This window comes from Phalacrocorax aristotelis, chromosome 12, assembly GCF_949628215.1.
Source record: "Phalacrocorax aristotelis chromosome 12, bGulAri2.1, whole genome shotgun sequence".
Classification (NCBI taxonomy): domain Eukaryota; kingdom Metazoa; phylum Chordata; class Aves; order Suliformes; family Phalacrocoracidae; genus Phalacrocorax; species Phalacrocorax aristotelis.
In genome coordinates, this window is record NC_134287.1 from 508552 (window position 1) to 527080 (window position 18529).

The 18529-nt window shown below is 42.9% G+C and overlaps 1 protein-coding gene across 16 annotated transcripts in view; it reads left to right on the forward strand.

Moving 5' to 3' along the window:
• Nucleotides 1-18529, forward strand: part of SORBS1 (sorbin and SH3 domain containing 1) — a 174884-nt gene that overhangs the window by 88969 nt on the left and 67386 nt on the right. For 9 of the 16 annotated variants that reach the window (XM_075108002.1, XM_075108010.1, XM_075108015.1 and 6 more), the window contains 2 exons: nucleotides 13301-13356; nucleotides 14563-14628. In XM_075108002.1, the coding sequence (XP_074964103.1) occupies nucleotides 13347-13356; nucleotides 14563-14628 (76 nt within the window). In that variant the 5' untranslated portion in view covers nucleotides 13301-13346. Of the gene's footprint in view, nucleotides 1-13300; nucleotides 13357-14562; nucleotides 14629-16739; nucleotides 16836-18529 lie in introns of all 16 variants that reach the window. The other 7 variants (XM_075107983.1, XM_075108008.1, XM_075108007.1 and 4 more) reach the window with 1 other exon arrangement.

The window sequence follows — 18529 nt, forward strand, 5'->3', positions numbered from 1 at the left end:
TGCCTGAGTGTAAGTGGCAGTACCAGGTACCATGGGCTGGAGGTGCTTATATGCAGGTGAGGATGCATGTTTTGTTGATTGCATGCTGTAACTGCCATTAATTTCCTTAGGGCTTGAGTAAGCGTAGCTGAACCCTAAGTTTTTCCCCTGCTCTGTGGTATTTAGCCAGTCCTGAATTCCACAAAATTGCTTGGACCAGGGTCAGCAACTCTTCAAGGTAGATGGGCATGGTTATACTTTCTTTTATGCATGAGAGTTTAAATAGTTCAGCAGATCACTGGGAGTAGGGAGGAACTTCCACTCGGGTGACTGCTACACAGCTGGTCACTCCCAGCATGTTGGTGTGAGGCAGTGCTTTCCCGCTCCTGCTGAGTTCTCTAGTCAGTAGAAGACGGCAGCAGGAGTCATGTCGGTCACAGAAGTCTGACTTAAGATGCTGTAGATCCCAAATCCTGGTAAACTGTGATCCTACCAGGTAGGTTTTTTTTCTGTTTTAAATGAGGGATCACCAGCCTACAGCATATCTCTTCTCTTCAACAGCCAGAAGGGACACTAGGACAGCCAAATTATGCATTTGCTTTTCTCAGTTGTTTGAGAAAATTTTCTAGGAGTTTGTGTTGTAGCCCCTGCTTTGTTCTCTGTACACTTAGCAGGTTATGAGCTTTCACTGGATTAATACACATATTATTGTTACAAGGGCCTCTTGCCAGCCCTTAACTTCTGCCCTGCAGACTTGCTCCTACTGGCAGATTAAGCTCCTGTCTAGTGCTCTTAAAAGGCCTGTATACATCTTTACAAGGAGTTTTGCTCAGTCTGGTGACAAGCTGAGCCCCTTCGTGCCTTGCAGATTCAGCTGTAAGTGCTTCCTGAGTCCTTGTGCAGTTGCACTACACTACCTGGCAGGTTGCAGGGGCTGCTGACAGCAGTGTTTCATTTTGTGGTGACACTGGTTCCGTAGCTTTCAGCTGGGGAGGACTGAGCTGCGTAGTTCAGGCTCAGGTCTGAGGCATCCAAGAGGATCTGGGTGTTGGGAGCTTTGGGGCAAGCTAGGGCTTATCTCTGATGGCAGGGAAGGTGCTGTAAAACTATCCTAACCAGAACCTGTGTGGCTGTTTTGTAACAAAGCAGAAGCCCCAGCCCTGCAGGGTGAGGACGCTGGATGAATAAGTTTGTGCTCATTCGTGGTACTGAGTGGAACTCTAGCAGAAGTGTGTTGTTTTGGCCAAGTTTTGTTCCGCAGTTCAAACCCCAGAACTTGGAGGGAACTGAACTGAAAGCATGAGCATGATGTAAGTTTGCTTGCCTTCCTCCTCCATCTGCAGAACCAAGTAAGGGCAATCACTTTTGCTTAGCATCTCCCGGAACTATCAAAAGTACCTCCTTTTCTAAACTGCACGTCACAGCACCTCTTTGACCTCTTCTGGTGGCTGGAAAGCCAAGCCCCGTGGCATATTGGGGTGGCGTAAAAGAGCTAGTATGGCTGTGTGACATTTATCAAAACACTGATGCTCTATCAACACAAAAACTATATGGATTGTGCAGCAAACTTTCAAGGGTAGCTTCTAATTGGAACAACCCACTCCCTCCAGTGAAAGGATTTGTTTATGACTTTGGTAGCAAGTAAGACATGGTGAGGCTAGGCTTGTCCAGTGGCTGCTAGAACAGTGGTCCAGAACATCCGTGTTAGGCCAAAGGCTTCCTTTGTTGTGCAAATTGTTTTGCCCCTTTTGCTATTGCCTTCAGCTGTTACGATAATGTTGTCTTTCACAGAGACACAGCTATTATGGGGGAAAATACAGCAGTGATTGTGTAGCATTAGGTGCCAGGAAAACTGCAATGGATAGTACACTATTACTGTGGGTCGATGGTAAAACAGCAACACTTCATGAAGCGTTTTATCCTGCGCTCAAGGTTGACTTTGGAGACAACCAAGCCATGTGGCCATGCAGCCATGCAAAGCTGGCTGCCCACTTCTCCCTTCACCCAAGTGGAATAGCAAATTCTGTGAAAATTAAGTTTTCCATCCAGGTGGTTGTCTGTAGCAGAAACTCCTCCCTCCTTGCCAAGTGTTGCTGTACGCTTCTATGGGAGAACTTATCTTGGGCCGCATATCTCCGGGACAAAGGGCCCTACCCACCCTGGGGACAGTGATGCACAGACATCAATATGATGGATACAAAATGTCTGTTTATTTAACTGCGTCACACGCTTATATAGCTTTTGAGCTTCCTGTTCCTGCCACTCCTATGGGGAGGAGTCTATCTTTCCATCACATCCTGTGATCTTCCGGTCGCCGATCCCTGTCTATTCCCCTACAGCCAAGCAGTTTCAAGGTTGTTTAAGCTGGTTCCTGCAAAGACGAGCAGTGTTTCAGACCCAATCCTTGATCTGAACTTTCCTATCTAAGTTTGGACCTGAGCCAGCCGCTGGATCCTTCCCTGCTTTGTCTCTCCCTAGGTGCCATTCTTTCGTCCACTACCTGTTATTTTTACAGTATGGTTTCTACTTTCTTAGCATTTTAATCATGGTCATTTTTATTACCTGAAGACAAACTATCAGAGGCTTGTTTATAAAGCCCGGCTACACAGCAAGCAGGGCTTCCAGCTGGCATGCTCTCACGTGGTCCAGGCCCCACAACAGGCCTGAAGGAGATCAAGGAGGTTATCTTCAGGTGATGAGGGAGGTCTTCTGTTGTGTAGGGTTGTATAAACAACTATGTTTCAAGTAATTTGAGCTGGTGATGACTGCACAACTTACTGTGGACAATGTTGTGGGCTTTTTTTGTTGGCTTTCCTGATTTGCTTTTAAGAACAACATGGGGGTTTTTTGTGGGTTGTGGGTTTTTTGGTGTTTTTGTTTTGTTCTGTTTTGGGTTTTTTTTCACAGAGAAGAGTAAGGTCTGACCTTTCGAAACATACTGTTTTCCATCATCCTTTATTCTCACTGTTGGTATGTCTGAAATAACCCTTTTCCTTGTCCACCCAAACCAAATACACCTGACTTTTAAAGGGGCTGGAGTCTAAACCGAGATCCAGACCTGAATTTTGCAAATAGTCTGATAGCTGCTGGGGTAAATGAAACCAAAACCCCAGGTATAAGTTCCCCAGCATTAGTCTTTTGGGACATGGTAGCAAATGTGGGCTCACGGCCCTTTGTTTACTCTAAATAGAACTACCAGGGGTATGTTCATGCTGAGGTATGGGATTGGTCTTAAATGAAGTAAGATAGAACAGCATTTCACAGTGCATCAGTCAGGTTTTACATGTATAGGTATTGGCAGACCTGTGTTCTCTGCCCTTCACTAACATTTTACTGAAAGAATCTGAAGTTACAGTAAGCACTGACCCACACGGTAACCTTTGCTCTACACCCTTCTGCAATCAGCGGCTCTTGCCATCTGTGTTGCTTTCTAGGTCTTGTTTGAATGCTGAGATACTCACCTTGCAATTATTTTCAGTCCATATTTTCAATCCATAAGTTTGGCAGCAGATCAATGCCTGTACCTGCATATTTGAGGAACCAAAATCCAGAGACAGGCTGCGGACAGACACTCTGGAGCGTCAGTCACAAAAGCTGGCAGAGCTTGGTGCCCTGGTTGCTGTGGTCTGGTAACAAAGGACAGTACCAAGAGTCTTGAGGGTCTGCTTCCAATTATTTCCGCTATAAGCTACCACTTGGTCTGAATGAATCAACCTCCAGGGTGTAATTTCAGGAAGTCTTGGTCCCAGTTGTTTGTTCTGTAGACTTTCACCATGGAAGTCAGGGTGATCCTGTGCTGCTGCTACTCACCTTCCTTACTAACCGGCTGCCCAGACCTGGGGATGTGTGAGTTTACCCTCACCCTCCTAAAAGCTGGCATCACCTCCACTCCAGTGTGAGTCTTGGGCTGTCTAAAGGGGAACCAAGCTGTGCTGGAATGGGGACACTCCACTCTAGGGACACCCTAGTACAGCTTGTGACTTGAAAGCTCCCTTGATGCCTGTTACGATGCCCATGGAGTGGGCATATAATGTGTAATAGCCATGCAAGCAGTTAGTTTCACTTGGTGTCATGTCAGGTATTTATGCTACAAATCTCAGCTGCCAAGTGCAGAAATTTTAGCTGCCCCTTCAGCTCCTAGCCATTGAAATATGACCTGCCCTGTCCAGTGATAATGAAAATATTCCTTTTTTGACAAGCAGATGCCACCTGGTTGTTTTTTTAAAAAAAGTACTTTTCCAAGCAATTTCCCTGTACTTTAATATTTCTGCCTGTCGCTTCCCTTCTGAAGTGCATCCTGTACACATGCTACGAGGGAGTGTCACCTCCAAACTTTCTGTCCTTTCACCAGCTCCAGAGCTGCAGGAAGAGTCAGGGTCTTCCCTGATGACAGTGGCAGGGGAGTGACAGGCAGGCTGGGCGGGGGTGGCAAGCCTAGTGACAGGATGGGGTGACTAAGAACCAGCTGGCTAATTAAAGCACAGCAGTAGGAGGAGCAAAGTATTTAAGGGTGCCAGAGAGAGCGAGAGGGAGATGCCTCCACAAATTTCTTGTTACACCTCAGCAGCCAAGTGACTGGGCAACGCAGTGAAAGGTTTCCTTAACTCTTTCATGCCTCTTATGGAGTGAAATCAAAGGACTAAGGAAATGGCACCATTAACTGAAAAGCCCAAATCAAGGTAAGGACACCAGTATGTTTTTTTAGTCACAATTAGGGAAAGCTGCCATGAGCTGAACTCCCAGAATTTTACATGGCACTGGTGTATGCTACTGTGCACTGAGTGAGTAGGTCTGTTGGGCCAGTACTCACCTAATTTCAAACTGCTTCTCTCATTTGGATAGATGTTTCCAGTTGCTGCTTGAAAAGAGAGGAGGTACCACAGTAGTCGTTACATGGATTTGTATTCTCATTAAGGGAAATAGACGGGTCCTTGCCTCCTTACCCTAATGACTGGATCTTTCTCCTGACTATTTTTATGAGAAGGAGGGATTGAAAGAAATTCCTGAATGCTGATTCTGAGGGTGTTGCTAAAGTGATGAGAATAGATGTGGAATTTGGTCACCTGCGGCTGGAGGAGTCAGAAGGAAGTGAAATAAGGGCTGGTTTCTGGAATGTGACTTTCTGCTATTTCTGGAAACACTTTGAACGTCAGACTGTTGGTTAACCCAGCAGTTTGGCTTTCTCAGAGCGTTTTCAGTACTGAGTAGAGGAGTAGGTGACTTAAAAGGCAGCGCAGTCCAACAAGGCTAGCAAGCCAGTACTCCAGGCTGAATTCCCTGGCAGGCACAAGTTTGCTCTCTGGCTTTGGATGCATGACAGTGCCTTCTGAGTTTTGCTGGGACCTTTTTGTGGCTGATATTCAGGTAGATGAATCAGCTCCCTGGCAATTTTTCTAGTGTAGTAATGCCTCCAGGTTGTCAAAGGCTAAGGAGAATGACGCTGTTTAATTTCAACATGCATCCCAAGGCTTGTTAAAGGTGTGTTTGGAAGTATTGTATACCTGGCTTGCCATATGGGTTGGCTAGATGTAGCTTTATGTGGTTCCCTGGACGGCATTGCAGTTGTGTGTGAATGAGACCAACTCGCAGACTGGTTTTTCTTATTCTGAAAATATAAAAAGCAGCCTCTAAGACCCACCCATGCACCTTGTTACACTGTGCCAGCTCAGCTTATTTCAGCTGTTGCACAGAATAGAGGCCTGAATCTTCCGCCTCTGCGTAAAATAGGAATATCGCCTATGAACATACCTTCAATGCACCTTGCAAAGTGTTAGCTGTTGCCTAGTGAGTGTTTGTGCAGTGCTTCAAAACAGGTAGTGCTAGGAGAGGTCATAACTAAAAATTAATGTTTGGTGTAGTTGCTACAGTGAGCACTCATTAATGCCTGTGTAATTCCTCTACTTTTCACAAGTAGGAACCTCAGGATGTGTCTGGGACAGCATAAGGTGGTCTGTAGCAGTAAGGTAGCTGGTTTATATGTCAGAGGCGCATCTGAATCTTCTCTCTGCTCTCATTTTTGTGAAATGTTTGTAATCTGGATTTGAACTTTGTGATACTAGTCAATCTCTGACTAGTATTTCTACTTAATGCAACTTCCTCTTATTTACTATTTCACTGTTTGAGAGTGTGTGGCAGAGGTGAAGACAGCCTTTGTAGTCTTTGTTATACAAAATCATGCACGAGAAGCTGCTGGATGTTCTTTAGATGATCTAATTGATTGTATATATAGAATGCCATTCACTGTAGTAAATGCAATGTAGTGTTTGTGTCCCTCAGTCTGGGGTCAGCTGAATGGCTCCATTGTTAAACATAATTAGGGCTTCTGGAATTTGGGTCTGTTTATTTACAGCAATTGTTCTGCGGAGGCACAAGTGGCCCCAGATCAGAGGTGTACAGAGAGTGAAGTGCAGTAGGAAGAGCACCCCAGCTGCACAGCTCTTACAAGTAGTCTCACAACAGCTTGAATTCAAATGAATCTTCTGTTTCTTCCAGTGAAGTATAAAAGCAGCACCCTCTTGGCTAGGTGTGGTCATTGCAGGTTGTCTGAAAACTTTCCCTTCTGCAAAGAGGTAAATCTGGTGACACTGAATTAAGCACCTGTTAATGGTAAATAAAACCCAGTTTTGGTAGTTACAAGCTCCCTGCCTGAATTCCAGCATGAGACTCAGTTAAGTGTCCTCAGCAGTCCCAGGTTGCGATATGCAGTTAAATAATTGACAGCTTTCCCTCCAGAGCTGGCAGCCTGAGAGCTGTGCCCGGTGAGTTCCCTGCGTAGGATGTACGTCAGCTTGTTTGTGAAGCGCTTCCATCTATGGGGTTTTAGTGTACATACAACAGCTAAATCTGAGCTAAGTCTCAGCTTCTGCTGCTCTCAAATGCTGTGCCTTGTGGTTCCTGTTAAGACGAATACAAGATTTTATTTAAAATATTCTAGAAATGTTTGTCTGTCTTTCAGAAGTTCTAACACGTAGATGTGAGCTGCTTGGGCACATGGGTGTGGCACAAAGGCATTTGTTCCTTTAGCAGGCATGAATGATACACGGAGCACAGCTACTGTCATCATGATCTCGGCCATCAAATACAGAAAACAGAAGGCAGTCATGGCAGACTGGGGAGAAAGTCAGAGCCCAGTTACAATGTGGTTAAAATCTATTGTCATGAGAAATGTTTTTGACTGTAAGGCTACTGGTGAGAGCACTTAACTCATCCAGGGGCAACTGGTGATGCACTGCACATCAGGTTACTCTTCTGTCTGCTCGGTGCCAAACAACCCTCTGGACAGCTGTTTCCAAGCCCCACATCTGCAGCAGAGCAGGAAATTAATGGCTCAGGCAGGAGCCACCTTTCGTCCCCACAACCCTGCAGGTATAAGTCATTGTCACTTAGTGAAGGTTTGGTGGCTATGTGAAATTATCCCCAACTCTTTCTTTGCAGGGAGGTCCCTGGAGACATCAAATTACTCTCTGAACCAACAGCGACCATAGAATTGTTTTGTACTAGACAGGCCAGAATTAGAATGGATAAAAAAAGCTGATTTACCTTTTAAACTTTGCTTTTCAGCTGTTGGGCACGTCAGCTGTAGACTTTGCTCTCTGGTTCTGTGACATTAAGCAGAGTTTAGACTTTGGACTGCCAACCTTTTTAAAATCTTCCACTATTTGCCAGATTTTAATGGGATGGGTGACAATACGCAGACTGATTTCTTGTTTATGCTCTATAAAAATGAAGAGCCAGAGGTGCAATCACTTTCTAAAAATGCATGGATGAGGGTGAGCACAGGGAGGAAGAGTTGCTTAAACAGAAAAATTGTGTTGGTGCAAATCAATTTAGCTGTAGCTGTTCATGAATTAAATTTAGGTTGCAAATCAGAAACAACATTCAAGCCACAAGAGGAATGAGTTCTGGAGCAGGCTTCTGGGAGGAGCAGAGGAGGCAGGAAACCTTACCAGTTTTAAGCTGGAACGTGAAATGGTCTTGCAAAGGATTGTATGACACAGTTGTCTGCAATAGCATGGGAGTAGGCCTGATGACCCAGGAGATCCTCTTCTGCCCCCTGCTCCAAAAGTGGTGACCTTGAACTGAGTTAACTCAGGCTGCAGCTAAACTGTGTACTATGAGGTTGATGACTTAGTTCAAAAACATCTCTGGGTTCTTAAAGACACCTCTCCTAGTTTACATTTCCTATTCGACTTTTATTGTTCAGTTGTACATTCCTCTTAAACTGTACAAAACATGGCACATACACCCCAGATAACTTCATTTTGCCTATTAGGAAGGAAACAAACATGCACAGTATTTTAAAAAAGAGAAAAGACAGCGCTACTGTGAAATATGCTGTTTGTTTATTCTAACAGCTATAAGTTCAATTATTTATAAGAACACCTTATCCAAGCTCGTGTTCTGTGCTGCCATTTGTTTCATTTAGGGAGCTTTCACTGCTCCCTGTTTGCAGCCTTAATGCTCGCTGAAGAGCGTGGGAAGGGTGTTGTCTTGTACAGAATTGGTATGATTCTTCTATGTGCACTGCTTGCTTATTCATAGTCTTTGCATGACATTCTTAGGAGCATAATGTGTTCTGAAGGAATGACAGGATGTTCTTTAACCCTTAAAATAAAACTTATGGACAACATATTTCTCTCTGTGTTTCAGGAAAACAGTATAATGATACTTGGAAAGAGAGCTGATTGTCTGGGTTAACCTGGAGCTGCCTCCTGTATTCCAGTTATTTTTTCCTGCCACATTTTATGTAATATGAAGTGAGGAGTACAGGGGAAGTGTGCTTTCCAGCAAGTTCCTTCACGCAGAGGAACCTCCTGCTCGGAAGCACTGACTGCAGTGCAGCCATTTCCCCGCTTTCCAGATCTGGGACTCCACAGTGCTGGCGGGGCTGCCTGAGCAGAGCATCTGGGTCAGGGACACTGGTGGCAACGTGAGAAAGGGTCTGAGCCAGGGGCTAAGCAAATGAGTGCTGTTAATGAGGTGTGAGACCTGACCATGTGAAAAGTAAGTTTTGTGATTGCTGATCATCCCTTAGAGCCTGAAACCTAACCATTTTTCTAAAAGCCTCAACTCCTAGATTATACTGATATAAATAAGAATTTTATTTTTATTTAAGTGCAGCCACAAAACACTTAAAGCTCTTGATTATGGAGAGAAAATGTTGAAAATGTAAAAAACTCAGAACTGAGAAGACAAAGCGGGAGTCCAAGTCTCAGGAGTATAAGGGACCTTCCCAAGAAGTTTTGAATGTTCATCTCATGTTCAGGAATTGTTTTAAAATCCTATGCAAGTCATCAGAGCTGTCAATAATAACAGGAGAAGAAACAAAAGGAAATTACTTTTCCCCGCTTGCACATCAGACCACCAAAAATAACCACTGCCTGCGACTCTTAGCTGAGATACCAGTGACTTAAGAGCGTGTGTCCTTACTTGGAACTATTAATGAGCTGTTTGTTACCCCCTGCCATTGTAGGGGTGGTACTTGAATATTAGAGCATGTGAGATAATCCAGAGACCCGTGCTGTGCAGAAGTATTGCCACTTATCTGCATTCCTCCTAAATAGGCTTCTAAATGCACTGCTTTCTTTTCCACACCAAGTAGGGAAGGAGCTGCAGTCTTGGAAGAAATGTGCTGGGGGTGGAAGGGAGGAAGGAAGCATTAAACATCTCATCTAGAAGTATGACTGAACTGGCAAGGAGTTGGTGGATGTTACGTAGGGACAGTGGCACATTCAGGGTTACAGCCGCTGGCTTGCGTCCTGAAGAATTCGCTGCCTTTCATTGTGTTTTGAATGTCTGCAGCTTTGACGCCTTGGTTGCTTTGTCTGTCATGTTTCAGGAAAGGCATGAATTCCAGTCTGGCAAGAGGACACTGGTTAGAGCAGGGAGCTAGAGGGAGACACTGGGAGGGGGTTGGAGGGTTGGTTTGTTTGTTTGGGGTTTTCTAATTTGTTTTGTTTTGCCTGATCTGGCAGTACTGGTTTCTCTGTTTTCAGTATTGACACGAGAGATCTCATTTTTTGTTCCCTTTGAAAGGCTCCCTTCGGAAGTGCTGCTATGTGTGCTTGCATGTATGTCTACGGGAAGCTCTCGAGGGGAACTGGGAGCAGCCGGTGTTTCCAGATCCACCTGCTCCCACAGCCCATGGACTGCCTGTCTGCCCAACCTGGCAGGGGCTGCTTTGTCTAAGGCTGTACCACCAAACACTCACGGCACGCTGACTTACAGCATGTAACCTCCCAAATATTAGAGAGGGCAACGCTTTGCTACGCTGGGGCTGTGGAGCCAGATGTGCTATCTGCCCGGACTGCCTATCTGGTCCCAAGAGCTGCCTTAGGGCTAAGATAGTCCTAAGAGGGCTTCAGGATGTGGTTTGGGTTAAGCATGTGGGTGACAGAATAACTCTGTAGGCCTGGTGCAAAAGAAGCACTGAAGCATGTTCTCAACTCCAGACATGTATCATAATTTCCTCAATCTAAACAGCAGTTATTTCTACCTGCATGCAGCAAATCTGTACGCATATCCTCAACTGATCAAAATTAACTTCTAAATGGAGCTTCTGGAGTTACACCAACCCAGGTGCTGAGGTTTGGTTACACTCACCCTGAGCACGCTGAATCAATTCTGTGTATGAGAAGCTGCATTAAGTACGTGTTTGAGTGTTTGAATAATGCTGATTAGTTTTACAGTAAGTGAACGTTTAATGCTTGTTATTTTAATTGAATTTTATAATTGTTAGTAAGCGTGGGGATATGTGGAAAAGTAATTTTTCTAGATCTAGTTCTAATGAGTTTGTACACCACCTCCATTTAATTTTAGCAATCTTCTTTAATTATAAATTTATTTTTAACCTCAAATCACTTCTTGTAAAAAGTAATTTGTTCTTTTAAGGCCAAATCATTGTGCTTTTATTGGTGTGAATTCTTTCCTTAATGCTGTTCTTAAAGCAAACCACCTTCATGGCCAGTGCTTCATGCTGCAAACAATGTCAAGACACTTGAAATAAAAAGACATCACTGAAATCAGACTTTAACAGTAGTTGTGAGGTCACTGTTTCTAAACAAAGATGAGACGGTTTAAAAAGTATAAAGCATGGCGTTACAAGTTTAGTTGCTTGGACACTGCCATTGTGGAAGGGGACCTGTGTTGCTCTGGGATTGTAGCAGCAGTGGACCCTGCCTTTCTCCAGGCATGTGAGCTAGTATTTCCTCTTTCCTTTCCTGAAAAGGTAATACGCTAGATTTTTCCACCCCCCACCTTTTTTTATCTTGTATACCAGAGGAGAGAATACAATCTTTTGGGGATGCTTGGAGCGGAAGAAACTGTGCGTTGACTTACGTGAAGCCCATGGAGAGGGCCAGTGCTGAGTCAAAACCTCTGGGTACCAGCAACCTCCTCAGAATGACTTTCATTCTAAAGCTTGGTTGAGACCTCTTGCAATTCTGCCCCTTCTTGTAGTTTTCCACCTGCCCTGTGGAGGGACTTGTATTTATCCAGTGAGTTTAACTCATAACAGTTTTCCATACATAGAAGAGTGTGACTGCTACAGACCTCCTTAGCCTGGACAAGCCTATCATTTTAGCCCATTTTTTTCTGCTTTGCTTGATCTAAGGTATCTTTCTGAAACTGAAATGTATGGAGGTCAGAAAGACCATTAGTATTAAGTACATTTGTCTAGATTTTCAGGTTGTGTCAACCATTACAATTTCAGCATACTTACTGCTAATATTAAATGGTAGAAACAAGAAACAGATACTGTATGGGCAGGCAAAGTCGGGGAGCAGATCTTTAAGCTGGACTCAGCTTTTGTTGTTGATGGGTTTTAGACTGCGCCCTCCACTTTATGCTGTGTTTCACTGGGGTCGCCTTGGAGTTTGGCAGTATCCTGCTGAGCCTTCACCAACCCACAACGTATACCTTATGTGGATATTTTAATGAAGAAAATATTCAAATAATTAAGCATTGGCAGTTGTTGCTAGGGTGGCATGCTGGAGAGCCCGCATGTTGGCTGGTTTTAGACTGATCTGTACTATATTTGCTTGCTGAATTTTCTTTTCTTTCCTTTTGTGTATCTGTTGCACATGTTAATTATATTCTGGCTGGTATGAAACAAATGCTACGTAAGAATGGGGATGCTTGAGGCAAGAGAGCAAAATTCAGTTCCCTGAAGGCAACTTCCATCTCTTAGAGTGTTCCACTGCTGCCTCCAGTTCATGTGTCAGGAAAAAAGTATCTTGAACTCACTTGTTTAGTTTCATGTTTCTCTGAGCAATTTTTCCCTGTGCTTCACAGATTAGGCTCTTTGTTTACACATGATTTCACAGCTCCAGATACCTATTTCTATTCATGTCATGGAAGCCATTAATTGGCTGGAGTTACACTTGATCTCGCTCTCTTTAGCACTAACTTCTGAGGGGAGGAAAAAAGATTGGAACACAAAATTGAAGAGTTTTGTAATTCAGCGTAGGACCTTTAGAGAGTTGAGAGATCTTGGCAAACACAGACTTGTTTTGTAGAAATGCCGCTCTTTGACTATTCAAACCAACATCTATGGTGTGACATTGAAACCTGTTCATTTGCTGCAAGTATCAAGTCCCCACAGGAGTGGGAACTGGGTATGAATAGGCCCCGCAGTTGTTCTCCGTAGACTGTTATGACCAGGAAAATTGACTTTTTTTCTCCTCTGGTCCCCATCTGGTAGTTTTTTCACTTACTGGAGTCTGATCCTGAAAATACCAGTGGTACTGATATTTTTGTATCAAATGAATGGAGGAATTTTCCATGAAAACTGGAAATGATTGGTACAGAAGTTAATATGCGTTTCAATAAATGTATCTCTTCTGTATTGTAACGTCTTTCAAAGGAGAGACCGACTTTGATCTGAGCAACAGATTGCCTTGAAATCTGGCAGTAGTCCAAGTTGAGGGTTTTAGCTTAAAGCTTTTAGTCTCCCTGAGATTTTTTTTTTTTATTGTTTCTTAAAGGTGATGCACATTTTATGTATTAGAAGCTAGCCAGATTTACACTTTGCCATATATAGACTCAGGCTTTAATCAGTATCTTATGATTTAGTGTTAAGGATTAGTCGTAAAGTCTGAAAGTAGTATCTATATTAGGTGGAAATACTCTTTAATTTCTGACAGTTATCAGCAAAAAATATAACTGGTGGTTGACATAAATCCATTTGGGTTTTGAAACTAAAATTTTTTAAGAAACTCTGACTAATACCTTGACTTTTGTGATGAATGTTCACCATCTTGTCCAGTGGTGTCTGGGCAGGCATGAAAGATAATGTAACCATTCTGCCTTTCACTTTAAACAGAGATAAGCAAAATCCAGAAGTGAAAAAGGCAAGTCCCTCCTCCACAATGAGCTCTGGTAAGTCTGTGTTGTTTTCCACTTGCCCTCATCAGCTTTCCTTTTTATTATTTCTGTTTCTGATGCAGTTATTCTTTTTTTTTTTTTTTTTGAGTCTTCTGTCTCCCAGAAAAAGAGTCAAAGCCTTTGAAAGCTCAGGGAATCTGACTATCAAGGCAACAGCAGAATGACTTCATAGTAAAAAGTGTCCTGGCTTCATGTTTGTTGTTTCAATTTGGCCCATAATGCTCAAAAAATGACTAGAAACATCTTGATCTGGAGTAGGTCACTTTAGCTTCTTTCACTTTGGAATACAAGAATTCAAAATTATTGATTACCTGAAAAAATTATCTGAAAGAATTGGATATGTTTTAGTAGGGGTGAATGCAAAGTTTGACATCTGGATAGGAAAAATCAGATGCTCAGAAAAAAATGAGGGACCAGGAAATGGGAGCTGGTTGGGAAGAAGAAAACTTCTGGGCTTGTCTGGGTACAGGCTAAATCAGAGAGGGGGGAAAAAAAAGCAGACGCCATACTGAAGTGCCATATGTAGGATCTATGGAATAATGTTCCAACTTGATTTTAGTGCCTTATGAAGTCTCAGCTGGAGTCTTATGTCCAGTTTTTAGCACCACATTTTGAGAAAAAAGTGAACCATTTGGACAGAGTCCAGAGGAAAGCTAGGAGACTAATCAGGGTCTGAAAAACATGAGCTGGGAATTTGGCTTAAGGTTCTAAGGCACTGGACAGGTTGCTTTAGGGTGATGCTGGAAGTTTGTAAGAACTCGTTAGGTAAACATTTGTCAGCAGTGACAGAGGTAGATTTGTTTCTGCCATGGCTCAGGGATATGGCTTTAGATGACCCTTGGAGGTCCTTCCTAGCACTAACTTCTGATTTTCTCAGAATTGGCAAGAGCCAGTTTTATTCATGTTGCAGACTTGAAAAATCTCTCTTGAAAAATCTCGTCACCGGGCTGGATGCCATGTGCATGTACAAAGACAGTCCCTGTTTAAATGAGGCTGCGATCCAGGTAGGCAAAGGAAAAGGAGAAACGGGTGTCATCCAAGGGAGCTTTGTGTCTCCAAGCAACATCTCCTGAGATAGTAGGAATACTTCCTGGTTCCTGAACCAAGTAGTGCTGACCCATGGCATCCCCTCAGTCAGAGTTTAAATTCATTTGCAGAGGTGTTAACCCAGAAGTAACCTGCTGCTTATTTATCTTACAGAACATGAAGAAGTTGATGTTGCGAAAACCGTTGTCAATGGGCTGAGCAGCAATGGACAAGAAAAAGGTGGGTTACGACCTTCAAAGACATCTCTACAGCGCCCCCGCATGTCAGCTGCGTGATGTGGTTGATTTCCCCGGACACTCACTACAGCAGGGGTTTCCAAATTTAGTTTGCTTGGCGACTGATAGAAAAGCCTTGTGCTGCACCGTGCCAGCAGCAGCAGCATTCCTTACCTGAACAAGTGTTCTTTGTCTCTTAAAGGTGGCAGGCTGGATTTGCCTTTTTGTATATTTTTAGTGCTGTTTTGTGGAAAGCTGTGCACTATCTGTGGTACTTGTGAGGTCCTGTGAATCAATATCTTAGTGTGTTTAGACAGCATAGAGTTGTGGGTGCCCATGTGTGAATCTTGTTAACTTCAGTGGGAGGTGAAGGTTTGAGCCCAGGATTAAAGAACAGGAACTAGCCATTTAAGTAACAACAAAAAATAAAATCTGTCATTAGCAACAACAATTTAGAACCCAAAATTATCTAAACAAACTGGTCTTGATGTTAACATCAGCAGGTTTGCAGCGTGCTTTATAGCATTCAATATTGCATAACGATAATGTGTGTTTTGGCAGGATGAAAGTATGTGGTTGTATGGGTTGGTTTTCTACTGGTTTCATTTCCTTTCTTTTTCGACTTTTTATAGTGGTTAGTATTTTGACTGCATTGTGGATGGATGAATGAATTCAGTCAGCTACAGAGCAGAACAGAATTACAGTTGTCTCCTAACCCACAGGCTGCTTGGATTTGGGATAAATTGTATTCACAGGGTCTCCAGTGCTCAGGGAGATGCATGGAGAACAGGGTTTGATTTGGGTTCCTCTTTTATAAAAAAAGGATTTGAAACATTCCCATCAATATAAAAATTAATGATTTTATGAGGTTTGAAAAAAATGCTATCAGGCTCTTCCCCCATCCTTTTACTTGAGACCCCTTTTCTAGGTTGGTGAAATCTGTGCTTTCCAGTTTTGCCAGGGACCAGAAAGATCTGCCACAAGAGGGGGTGTACACACCATCCTGATGTCAGTGCCTCCTTCAAACTGGCCCAGTGCTCAGTATTGGTGTGTAAAGTATTAGAAATGTGGTCCTCTTAGTCCTGATTTTGCAGGCCTGAGAGTGATGGCATAGAATGTGAGGAGGCATCTAGCATTTCCCAGTAAATACGTGCAGAAAGCTAACAGGTTTTAAAGGAGAAAATCCTGGCTCTACAGAAATCAAGAGCACAACTCAAATTACTCTGGCAGAGCCATGTTTTACAAGATGTTTATCTTGGCAGATACTGTTGAGCTTCACCTCTGAGTAGTTTTGCCTTTGCCTATTTTACCAGCGTCCCTGCCTCCTTCCCCCTTTTTTTTTTTTTTAAAATGAAAAGAGCTCCACATCGGCTGCAATACCGAGTCAGAGGGAGAAAGTACCAGCTGTTTTGGACAGTTTTGTAACAATTGCTAGAATTTTGCACAGTGCGATGTATGGTTTTCCCCTGTGTACTACATCTAGTAATAATTAGTGTGCTAGCTGATGGAGTCCAGTAGAAATCTCTTCAACTGACTGTTTAAATGGATGGATTTTTGTCTGAAATTGATATTTTGATGCTATCCTTTGGCATGGGACTATTTCCAAGATTATTTCATGTTTCACTTCCTCTGCGGCTGAACTTGTAAAATATGTCCCATAAAATCCAGAATTCACATTATGTGGCTAGTTTAATGTTCCTCTTTCAACCTTTCAATCCTTGTTTTTCGCTTTATTTTGTTTTAACTGAGCCATATTTATGTTAACTTAACATTTTTATTTTTGCATGTAGTGTATCTCAGCTAAATGATTACACTAAATTTTTTTGATGGCTTCTAAAAACTAATGCTTCCAGATTCTGTTCGCCTGCAGCATAGTGGCGCTCAGCAGTTAGTCATTTCAGTAAACCATTCTGTATGCTGCATAAAACAGACACATCCTGAATTAGAGCGAATGAAGGGATATTTTTAACGGTTGCATCACTGTTCTCTGGACTGCTTTTGTATTTGAAATTTGCTGCTATTGTGTCTCCAAGTACATTAGAAAATTTTGTGGCATGTTTCCCAAACTCTGTTCTTCCCTTTTTGGATGTGCCATTTACACTTTTGTGTTTGCAGCTGTTGACGTCCCTTTATGTACACGCTCTATTTCTGCCGTTAAAATAATCCCTGTGAAGAAAGTGAAAAGTTCTCCTCACCTAGTGCTGCCTACAGGTATCTTCTTCCTTCTTCCCCTGCCATGCATTAGTTGGCCATCATTCTTTCTCTCTGTCTCTTTCTCTCTGTCTCTTTCTCTCTGTCTCTTTCTCTCTGTCTCTTTCTCTCTGTCTCTTTCTCTCTGTCTCTTTCTCTCTGTCTCTTTCTCTCTGTCTCTTTCTCTCTGTCTCTTTCTCTCTGTCTCTTTCTCTCTGTCTCTCCGCTTCACCCACGTGCTTTGGCTAGTTTTCAGCTTCATCCTCTTCTCACTGTTTCCAGAGCTGCAGATTTCATCAGTAGGTAATAAAGTTAGCTCTTGATGGCACAATGCGCTGTTCTCAATTATGCTGCTCCTTTGCAGACATAGTTATGTCTACTTGAACCTGGGATCGTTGTAAGCTCTTCTACTAATGCTTGGTTGTGAATAGTGTTGTTATTACAGCCTCATTTTGAACCAAACTCCTAATGAACCAAAGAATGTTTTCTGCATGTCTTTAGCCTTTATGAAGGTAAATGGATGTCAGAGGTGGTATTTTACAGATTCAAGCATCATTCAACATTGTTTGGATGGTTTTGTTTTTCTGTACATACAGTGACTTTACAGAATTTTTATATGGGTAAATAAGGCTGTCTGTCACCCCCTTCCCAAGCACGTTTCCTTCTAAAGTACAAGATTATTTTTGTACTTTGCTGGATTTGGACAGTCAGACTACTCTAGTTGATACTGCTTGTTTCTCCTAATCTGTCACACATGTGCTCTGTTGGACTAGTACTATGCTAATGTCATGTTTATTACCATCTGCTGGATTTCTGAACTGAGAGATTCAGATTTTTGTTTTCCATCCTTTCACCTAAATTGTGAGGGAATTCAACATCTTGGGTGTTTGTCTTCCTCTCCCAAGTTGAAATAGTCTGACAATATTTTATTTTTAAACCTTTTCAAAACATTTTAATTTTGTTGAGTTCAGAACACTTTTTTTCTGTTTCATATTGTTTTGATTCAGTACACAGGTTTGATATGTTGTGTGAAAATAAAAAAAGTGCTTTGATTCCCAAGTTAAATTCTCCTCCAATATGATGGAGACATTTATGGTGTGTTTCCATTTATCTCCAGTGCCTGCGAAGGGAACCTAGGTGTAGGAGCATAGGAGAACAACTACTGCGCTTTCTGTGGTGTCTAAATCAGGCCTCGTGACTCCCAACAGTGGGTCCATGCCTCGGTTACAGCACTCTTGAAACTGGAGTCCCAGAGCTTAAATCTTTGTCCTCTGGTTTGAAAGTGGGTCCATAGAGTCCCTGGGCTGCACATTGTGCTGTGGATGGGGTATGATACCCAGAACTGGACTCTGGGCAAAAGAACCCTGACCCTATCTGGGTCATGCGAAAATCAGTCAGAGAGGTCAACTTCTATTTCAGCAGGCATGTGTGTGGCCTTAAGGCATGACCAGTTGTGTGGTGTCAGTGCAAATGTGGTATATTTAAGGGTTAAGCAGCATCTGATGTGTCTGTGTAGATAGTCTTTCCCCTCACAGCAGCTGCCTCAATGCTGCCTAAATGAACTAAAGGCTGAACTCTAGGAAAGTATCCTCTGATTCCTTACTTATTCTATCCTTTCTCCAGTCCAAAGTGTGGATCTGAAGCTATGCTTTCTGTGAACTCCCTAAAGCATTTGAAGTCCACGAACAAGCTTGAACTGTGGTGATTCCAGTGTG